The following is a 10993-nucleotide window of genomic DNA, read 5'->3' on the forward strand; positions in this document are numbered from 1 at the left end:
ATGAAAATCCCACATCAGATAACTAAAAAAAAAATAACTTTCTACAGAAGCTCCAAGTTCTTGACAGCATCATTAATCTTTGTAGTAATGATGCATGGTAGGTAATGAGAGGTAGTTAATATTTTGATTTAATGAAAAAAGAACTGAGGTAAGAGAGTAGGCAGCCCATCTCCCTCAGGTCTAACATATGCATCTGGAGACTGACATTGACACTGTCTATGAGAAAATGTTCTTTATCAAGCATGATCAGATTCTGATGTGTTTTTATTCTTTAGCACTTATGCTGTGTCCACTGTGAATTATATGCTCCATTAAAAACCATATCTCTTTCCTCTGAATGTGTCCTTCCTAAGGTGCTAAAGGGAACATGTTAGGCTACATGATTTCTTCAATCTTTCCCATCTTTCATTCCCATAAGCCTCTCACACCTTAGCCATATCATACAATTTACACACAATGTCGCATATCCTCTATCTTTGTCTTCCTTAGTGGCTTAATCCTTATTTTTCCTTAGAGGTTTTTATTATACCTGAGAATAACCTCATTGGGAGACATTTATCCCTAGGTTTTTTTTTGAACCTGGGAGCTTCTCATTCCCGATTACTTAAAAAAAATTGAGTGAATGCAGGCTCCCACCATCTCCTTCCCTTAAAAAAAAATAAACCACCACCAGTTGGCATGTCAAACACAGGGGTTTGGAATCAAGCAGAATCGGAGATCATTAATCATTATCTTTCTCTTTTATGGTAAAAATTGTTTAGTGAGTATAAAAGTCGAGTTATATTTTGCTGAAAAACATGCTTGAAATACTTGATCAAAGGTCAAAGATTGTCCTGTGTCCCTGTACATGAGTATATTTTATCTCTTGAAAAAATTGGTAAGAACAGGTGACAGAAACACTATGTCACTGACGGACGGCTTGTGAAAAGAAAGATAGACTAATACAGTCTTTAGAAATATTTCACTTGCCTGCTGGGGAGCATTGATCACTCCAAGGTGGTATCCAAACTGGAAGGAGGCCAGCACTGCGGTGAAGACAGCCAAGATCAAGGTTCCGGTGAACTTCTGCGAATGAAGCAAAAGGCAGAATAAAGGGCCACAATAAATTCCTGTCAACTTGCACACATAATTCTTAAAGACCTTCAGAGCAGGCTGGATCTGTTCTCCTTCCCTGATTCTGTGCAGCATGTTCTATGCATTTGACAGATGTTTTTAATATGGGAATGTTAGAGCGATTAATCATTTCTCTTCCACTGCTGGTGCATTATTAATTCAGAACTAAACTTAGGGATGGCTGGTCCCAGGTGGTTGGTACCAGACAGCCTTCTTTTTCTTATATATATTTTAAACCTTTTCCAGTTGGGGCTTCAACATCAGAATTATATCTATGAGGATAAAGCTTGAAGAGATTGATAATTCTTATCAACAGCATCAACTCAGTGATACAGTGGCTAACAGTGGGGAAACAAATCACTAATCAGTGACTTAATAAGCAGAAAAGGAAATTGAATCTGGTAAGTGTCAAATGATTTACAAAAAATGACTCTAGATCTGGAGGGCAGCAACCAGAGTTTATAGATTATCATCATTCCTATAGAGAAGGGGGTTTACTATTTTTGACTGTCCTTTGTAAAGCCTATCTACCCTTGTTCAGCATAATGTTTTTAAATGATTCAATAAAGTATAGAAAATTATAAAGGAAACCATTTATTTTGAAACTCAGTTACTGAAATATTTTTAAAAGAATTTCAGGTATCCCCTCCAAATTGAATCCTTGAATAGAGAAAATAATAGCAAAATTCCAGAATAAAGTAAGCGAAATAGAACATAATAGATATCAATAGAAACTATTACTATAGACGACGATTAGCTTGTGTGTTCTTTCCTAGTCATCTAGATATTGAAATTATTGTTCCAGAAACACTCACTATGTCCTCAGTATATTAATTGTATAATGATTACCGATGTTTGTGTGAAGCTCTGCAAGGCCCTGAAGTGCCTTCTAAATTACCATGGAAAGATTATATTATGTCTAGATTTTATGCTTAATATAGTCTATCATATTCAACTTATTTTAAAACTGGAGATTTGTTAATAGTATATGCTAATTTTATTTGAGTCTGTGAAATAAGACCACTTTCCATCCATGCAAAACAACCTACCTATACCTTACTAGATGAATTTTAAGGTATTGCTTAAGACAACTGACTTTCCAGCTACACCCAGGAAAAGAACTCTGGGAGATGACTATGAACCACTACATAGAATTCCCAATCCCTCTATTTTTGTCCACCTGCATTTTTGATTTCCTTCACAGGCTAATTGTACACTATTTCAAAGTCCGATTCTTTTTGTACGGCAAAATGACTGTTAGGAAATGTATACTTATATTGTATTTAATTTATACTTTAATATATTTAACATATATTGGTCAACCTGCCATGGGGGGGGAGGGGATGGGGGAAAGAGGGAAAAAATTGGAACAAAAGGTTTGGCAATTGTCAATGCTGTAAAATTACCCATGCATATAACTTGTAAATAAAAAGCTATAATAATTTTAAAAAACGACAATTGAGGTTCAATGTCTTCTTTAGGGTCACCCAGGTAGTAAATTAAGAGGTAGGATTTGAACCCATCTTCTCCTAGTTAATTCTAGCAATTAAGCCATGTTGCCTTTGTGATGGTGACGATACATATGATACTATTATTATTCATTTTAATTTCATTAGTAGAGAACTCCCTTTACTAATAGAATCAATTGCTCTGTACCTAATGTTTTATAAAAATGCTTGAAATGCTAAGAAGTTGTGATTTTTTTGGATGATAGATACTTTTTTAAATCACAGAAATGATGTGTAATATAATTTTTCCTCCTGACAGATGACAATCAGAATATATCTTAGGTAATATTTAAATTTAGATCTTTCTGGCTTTTTGGCTAGCTCTCTATTCATTGTAACACGATGTCTCTGTTGATAATTAGGAATCTATAAATTAATTGGAACAGAAGCATCAAAAACACAGATGACCTTTTGAGCCTGGAAATGGATTAAATAAAATTGTATGTGCTTAGGAAAATAAATAAAAATATGCCAAAACATAGCTAACATTACAATTTAAAACTAAATCAATGCATGGCTCAAAAGGGATCTTCTTTATGATTAGGATTTAATTTCTATTTGAATAATCCTGCCAAACTTGAACGCTTCATTTTCACAAAATGGCAGATTACAGATAATTTTTGGTATAGTAATTAGTCAATTATGACTATTATTGAATTGATGGTCTAAAGGGGGCTTCAAAATCAGCTCTTTTCTCTTCCCACTTATAAGCCACAATGATGATCATTTACAAGTCCATTTATTACAAACTCCCCTCTGCAGTTTCTTTAAGGGAAAAAAAAGTCTCAGAATCTCAAGATGGAAGGAACCTATGGAGTCATAAACTCGAATTAATGTGTAGCTAAGCACAATTGCTTCTACAACATTCTGGACACACTTTTTACAGTGAAGAATTCCAGTGGTGAGAAATCTCACCATCTTCTGAAGCAGCTCAATCTGTTTTTAGACAGCTTTGTTAGAAAGTTCTGCCTAAAATGGAGCCCAGAACTACCCCTCTGCAACTTTCTCCTTTACTTCAGATTCCTATGAGACCAAGAGAAATAAATTTTATTCCTCTTGTGTATCATAGCCCTTTACATACTTTCGGAAAGCCATCATGTCTCATATCTATTTTTTTTTTCAGTACTTCCAGCCTAAGAAAAAACATAAATGGTCCTTTAAGTTCTAGAACCTCCTTCTATTTCTCCCTCCACCTCAGTTTATCTGATAGCCAGTTGTATACCAGAAATATTAAGCTATCTAAACCTTCAGATTTGGATTGGGATCTGGACTTGGTCTTAAATAAAGATTTATTTGTTTTTTTCTCTTCCTCAAGCTCTTCCAAGAGACTGAAGATTTGTATCTCCCTCATCCATCTTTAATGGTCTTTCCTGATTTAACCTGATTGTTCCTAGGAAATCTTGGGGTTTTTTTTTGTTGTTTTTTTTTTAACTTTTCAAGAGCCCCTAGTCCCTTTGTGAAGGGCAATCCCTCTTTTTATGAATCTCTTCTCTTCCAAACACAGGCAGGATCAGAGAAGAAAAAGGAGAGATTCTGTACAATGTCATTATAAATGGGGAAGTTGTTCCTTAACTCCCGACTCTATCTAATATTGGAGTTGAATCGGAGGATGACAAAACAACAACAAAAAAAGCTGTTGCTGTCTCTGGTACCCACACCCACCTCTTAATTCCATGTCTGTGGATGCTGGCTTTCTACATGTATTCCATTGATTTCCCAAAGTCTGATTCCTAAATGAATACAATGTAAGGTAGGTTACCTTGTCTTCTGTCATTGTATTGGTCAGGGTGCTTTCCCCTAATTCTGGTTCTTGAAGAGATCCAGGGCTCACAGCTGCTCACCGAGTACATGTCTCTGGGCTACAGAGAGAAATCTAGTTATATATTGGGAGAGGAGGAGCTAATCTGGGAAAGAGGGCATGTCTGGAGCGAAGTCCTAAAGCATTTAGAACTCTTTATTTATTTATTTATTTGTTTTTGTTTGTTTTGTTTTGGGTTTTTTTGCCTTTTGTTTAAACACCTTTGTTTTAGCTGGAACGGTTAAGAAAGACACTGAGAGTGAATTTCTGACTTATAAATCAGGGAACTGGAGGCTCTTCCTTCTTTAGCACAGCTTGTGTAATAAGTGATTTTGGTCAATATCTTTCACACTGTTCACAAACCTGGTTCACAGGAGGGAAAATTTACTTGAAAGCAAGAGGGAACATCGTCATCTCTTGTCAATAGCCACCGAAGGAGGATATATTAGAAAATACAGGGAAGCAAAAATTAATAGAGAAAATTTGAATTTTATGCTTGCTACTGTGTTCCCCTATTTCTGGTACCATTACCTCCGCAAAGTTGATCCACTCCAGTGAGATTTTGTTACAATGTATGTTTTTTGCATACCACCTAGTATGCACCACCTAGTGCAGTGGATAGAGCACCAGCCCTGAAGTCAGGAGGACCTGAGTATAAATCTGACCTCAGACACTTAACACTGCCTAGCTGTGTGACCCTGGATAACTCACTTAACTCCAATTGCCTCAGTAAAAACAGAAACAAAAAACAAAAAAAATGAAAAAAGGATAGAAATCCCATGACTGAACCAAACTTGAAAACAAATTCTAAAGCTTCTCTCTCAATTTTAGCTCAAGATTCTGTGCTGAAGTATCAGACTTTATGTGTTAACTTTAAGTTGCCAGGAGTAGAGTTCAGAGACATTTTGACAACAATTGCAGTGGAATAAACTATAACAATTACAATGTGACTAGAATGTTTATGTCCCATATGTACTTGTATAACTTTCTTTATTGAAAGTTCTGAGACTACAATACTAATGACTAACATTCATATAGCTTTTTTAGATTTGCAAAGAGCTTTACATATGTTCTCTCATTTGAGTCTGTTGTTATCATTTTTTAGTACATTGGGAAACAGACTCTACTGGGTAAAATGACTTGCCCACATTTACACAGATTGTAAATGTTAGGATGAGGATTCAAAGTCAGGTATTCTATCTATTCTGCTCTAACTATACACATGATGTTTTAGAGGAAGATGAAGGAAAAACCAAACCTCTCAAATGATACCTTTCCACAATGATTTTTCAACATTGTATAATATTATAAGTATCATATTAATAACAAATAGGATCAAGTAAAGCTTCTATTGCAAGGAGGCACATTTGGACTTTTTTAGAATGCGATCTATGGCTGGAACATAGATCTAGATGGGCAAAACTCATGGAAAAGAACCAGAATAAATGTGTCTGGATTGGGAAAGCATTGTAGAGAGCATTTGTGTGGAGATCAATAGAAACAGAAACAGAGAGGGGATATTGATGTTGGGGCATACTGCAGACTGCTCATACAGAAAGAAAAAATAGATGAAATAAAAGTAATAAAATCAAGAAATAAAATAACAAACCTGGTACAGCATCATAATATAGTCATGACAAAAGATTTTAATTATTTGTACATTTGCCAGAGCTCTTCCTCTGCCAAAAGCAGGATATCTAATATAGTCTTAACTTTACTTAAGAATAATTGCAATCTTCAAAAGGAAGAGTGAACAATAAAGGGACATTCTATTGCATCTGATTCTCTCCAAGAAATGGTAGAAATAATGAGAACACTGGTAGGGTAAGGAAGGGGTGAATATTTCATTTTAAATTGTGAAAAGGAACAAAGGGAAGCACTCTAGATTTTTGGAAATCAAATTTCAAGGAGTTCAGGCAAAGGATACTTATTGAATTGAACTGAGTGTCATAAACAAATTCTATAAGGTTTAATTATCTAATATATCTCTCAGACTTCAAATGGATACAACTTTTATAAGCATGTCATCTATCTTTTTCTTCAAATTACTGATGAGCATGTTAATAGTTCAGAGTCAACCATAGATTCTTAGAATGTTCCACTAAGACTTCATCTAGATTGTTGTTTAGTTATTTTAAGTCATGTCCAACTCTTCATGACCCGGTTTGGGGTTTTCTTGGCAAAGATACTGTAGTGGTTTGTCCTTTCCTTCTCCATCTCACTTTACAGATGAGGAAACCAAGGTAAATGGGGTTAAGAGACTTGCCCAATGTCTCACAGCTAGGAAATGGAACCTTCGTGATTCTAAGCCCAGTGCAACAAAATTACCCTTTGTTATCCAGAAAAGTTCTTCATAATTGAATTTTCTCTAATTCTAGATTGGATCCATTTTCCCTGTCCAGTTCTTGCAGTTTGAACTCAATTTCAAATATCTCACCAAATGATAGCAGGCCCTGATTAAGCATTCCTTTTTGTTTCTTCTCTTGGTTGTTATCTCATGTCCCTCTAGTCTCAATTGTTCTTAGTAAAGACTAAAGTCATGTACTACTCGCTATCTTATCTATTGAAAGAAAGACTAGAATGTTGGCTGTCTGAAGTAGTTTCTTAACCATGAGTGAGCAACATTTTGTTGAGGGATATCTGATACCCCTCTGATAGGTGGACTTTAAGAAATGATCTTTTGGGAAATCTTAGCTTAATTGAAACAGAGAAATCAGGTGATAACTAAGCCTATTTGCCCTTTCTTATATCAAGAGTATCTTAAATTACTAAAAAAAAACAAAAAACAAAAAACAAAAAACAAACAGTTTGGAAATATCACTAAAGAGCACAGAGTAAAGGTATTGTTATATTGACTCTCGACTAGGAGATAACTTATAGGTAAAACACAAATGAGGAAGTTAAGTTGATTGAAAGCTAATAGAACACTAACCGAATCTTGCAGTGGTGTTTAAATGTTACATAATTTAATGGGCAATAGAGCTGGAGATTATTAAGTATGAGGATGATATGGTGAGATTTTAGAAAAATTGCTTTTGTAGTTGGATAGAGGATATATTTTGATTTCTGGGTGAAACAGATTTAAGTGAGGCAGAGTTGCTCAAAGATATTAGCTTTACTTTCCCAGTGATGACACAAGAAGTCCAGTGGTAAGACAAAGTCAGGACGACTAGTGATAGCTTGGAATATGGTGGATGACCTTGGTGTCTTTTATGGCCAACCACACTCTAAATTCTCTACAGGGCTTGGTTCAGCTGCCTTCATGGCCATTGGAACACATCTGCCCATTCCTCTGGGGTAGAAAGAATATTCACATGCTAAGAATAGACATACCATAACTCACCAATGGTAACTTAACTTGGTTTGGCCCAGCTCCTGAAAAAGTTTTATCAGGATATAACTACTGTGTACACTATAGCTTCTTGGAGCCACAGGTGACAGTTGAATATCAGGAGACAGCAAAAGTGGAGGAGCAACCCTAAAAGAAGCCCAGCAAGCCCTCTTATCAGAGATGCTAATCTTACTCAAACACCTAGATACCACAACCAGAAGACTATTGCAATATTCAAATCATAGATACTAAGAATTAAGTTAGGATATCAGTTATGTGAGTAGAGAGGACATGATAAGCAATGTAAAGGAAGAGGAGACAAGATTTGTATGGATGGAGTGAAAGTGAGCAGTGAAGGATGATATCAAAGTGGTAAAGCTGGAATACTGGGAGAATGCTGGTGTCCTCTAAAGAAATTGGGAAGTTGGGAAAGGGGGAGGATTTGGAGAAAAGAGGCTAAGTTCTGTTTTGGACATGTTGAGTTTAAGATACCAAAAGGGCAGCCAATTCAAGATAATCTTGGTCATCAAACAATTGGGGAACAAAAAGCTCAGGAAAGAGTCTAGAAAAGAACATATAGATTTGGGAATCATCTACAGAGAGGTGACAAATGAATCCATGAACTCAGAGGAATTGCATGGCTATTATCATTTTTACTCCCATAGTTCAAATTTTGGCCCAAGCCTGGGTCAATCCCCGTTCATAGGCTGCACAGGAAGTGTATATTATATATATAGGGAGGCTTTATTGCATGATTTCTTGGTCCCCAAGGAGGGATATCTCTCCTCTGCCTCTATCTCAAATTCTCAATGTGCCACCTGCTGCCTTATCAGCGCCCTGTTAAGAGAAAGTCAGAGTCCTCGAATGGCGTAGGTGGGATGGTTCATCCTGCAGATTAGGCTGGGGAGAGCTCCATACAGGGAAACTGATAACTGACTGAAGATGTGGCTGCTTCACCTTTGCCAAGGTTGATCCCGAAGCCCAGACAAGCTAATTATTTTCCCTATGGATTTAGAGAGTTTTTTTTCCAAACTCTCCCAATGGCTATAGTAAAGGACTATGTGAAGGAAGAGGAAGGGACTTTCCTCAGAACTCCCTAAAGATTCGAAGGGACAGGCTGTGTTTTTTAGAAGTTTTGTTATATCAATGTTGAATGTTTTATTAACTCCAAAAGGCACAGTTCCCTGGAATGAGATTTGATCAATAATTCCACCTTCTCCTCCAATAAAACAATCACACAAGTATATTGAAGAACATGCTTTAAGAATGGTTTACTCATGAATAGGGCGTGCCAAGACTAATAAAGCATCCTGCTAAAAGAGGAAGAATGAGTAATGATAAGACTTGGAACACAATGGATTCAATCCTGGCTCAGAACAGCCATGTGTTTCTTTGGCTGAATAGATGAATGAATTATCAAGTATCCCTTAAGACTGGGCCAGACCCTGTGTTAGTTATTGAATTTCAGATACAAAGAGTGAGAGTGTCCCTGTCCGCAAGTTGCTTATATTCTTCTAACATGGGATACAACCTGCAGAGGGGAGTGATGGACAGGGAAGAGAGTTTTGGTCTGGATAGTTACAGAGATGATGTTTGGAACTCTAGTGCAGTTCATTGTCATTCCCTTTATAGGATCAAAGACAATAAAATTGATTTGACAACTATTCCCTGAGCAAGAATAAAAAGTGTCAAGCGAGGTGGAGAGGAATCTCTGGCAGGGCCAATGGCAGGATTCCCTTGCTGGATCGCCTCCGATTCTTGATTTCCTAGTAGATGGCTGGATGGGTGGAGAAGCATGGGCTGAAGTCATCTAAATGGCTTTCCAAAGGCCCCATCATTTATGCGTCTCGAATTCCTCCTTTCTTAACCTTAACAAAATCCTGTCATTTCTAATATTCTAAGATTCCTCTAACCCTTGGAATTTTAATATTTATCAGCATACCTTATACATAGTAAACATTTAACAAAGACATTTTGAATTTGGTTCAGATAACCTTTTCTGCTTACTCCATATTCTAGGATCCACTGAGTCTTGGTCATTGGGCTCAGATCTCTTCCGAGAAGAAGGCTTCCCCCTTTCCCACTCTATTGAATTAGAAGCCATCCTTCCTATCACATGGAGTGAGCCACTCTAGGTCTTCACCTTTCATAGGAGAAGGATTGATCACTCATGGAAAATTCTATTAACAGATGTGCATATAAGGCAGTTTCTTCAGAAGGACCTTTCCAAATGAATTAATCATGGTGCAATTTAACAAAAATGGAAACATTCTGCTTCATTTGGAAGATTTTTGTTTGAGATTTCTGAATCATCTCAGGTTAAATTGCCTATTCACATTCTTGGACCCATTCAATCACAGATGCAAAATAATCACAACACATCACAGGGTTTTTTTTTTTTTCCCCTTTGGACAGCTTGTCTTTGATGTCTGCAAGGTAATCATTTGCTAACTGTTTACTGTTTCCTATTGCTCCCTTTGATACATCTTTCTTCCACCCTGTGCCCTACCAGGGCAAATCACTGTAAAAGATATAACTAAATATCCATAGGATTAGAGTTGAAAAGAATTTTTAACTTATCTAGTTCAGCTTCCTCATTTTACAGATAGGGAAACTGAGGCACGCAGAAGAAAATTTTCTTACTCAAGGTCACATAGGTATTCAAGCTGAGGTCTGATTCCAAATTCAGTGTACCTTCCCCAGCCCCATGCTATCATCATTAGGTTTTTTTTCCTCTGGCATTGTTTTTAAGTTTAGTGTGTTTTTTACTAATAAGTAACCAATAAAAAGAACTTGGGTCAAATGTAGGTACAAATGTCAGCTGCTTACTAAACACTAACATGTTCCAGGAATGCACTGACAAGCAGATATGGATAAACTGATGATCCGAACAGTCCTTTTTACCTCTTTTAAGATTTGTGACAGATATGACTTCTTATTTTGTTAATTTCCCAATATCCCAGTCTGAGACTCTGAACCCTTAGTGAGAGCAACTCAGTTTTCCCAGCTTCACTTTTACATTGCATTTAGTTAGGCATAGGCTATGTTGAAGAAAAGCATTTCTAAGTTAGAACTTGTAGGTTTTGATATCCCTTAATGGAATATTCCTGCACATTTATTTCAGTGTGTGATTGAAATGATAGCCCCTTTCAGTGGCAGATCGCTTTATCCCTTACCCTTAATTAAATTGCGTAGGGCTAGTTCTTTATGAAATATATGGAAATATTTTGTAGGGATTTTTGG

At 36.5% G+C, this 10993-nt stretch overlaps 1 protein-coding gene across 1 annotated transcript in view; it reads right to left on the bottom strand.

The window, feature by feature from the left end:
* The window catches only part of SLC2A2 (solute carrier family 2 member 2), a 38220-nt gene extending 33762 nt beyond the window's left edge, over positions 1-4458 (bottom strand). The window contains exons 1-2 of the mRNA XM_051983167.1: positions 4381-4458; positions 970-1065 (exon numbers count right to left, since the gene is read on the bottom strand). Coding sequence (XP_051839127.1) covers positions 970-1065; positions 4381-4395 — 111 coding nt within the window. The 5' untranslated portion in view covers positions 4396-4458. The remainder of the gene's footprint in view (positions 1-969; positions 1066-4380) is intronic.
* Between the last annotated feature and the right edge of the window lie 6535 nt (positions 4459-10993).

Source organism: Antechinus flavipes, chromosome 3, assembly GCF_016432865.1.
Source record: "Antechinus flavipes isolate AdamAnt ecotype Samford, QLD, Australia chromosome 3, AdamAnt_v2, whole genome shotgun sequence".
Classification (NCBI taxonomy): Eukaryota; Metazoa; Chordata; class Mammalia; order Dasyuromorphia; family Dasyuridae; genus Antechinus; species Antechinus flavipes.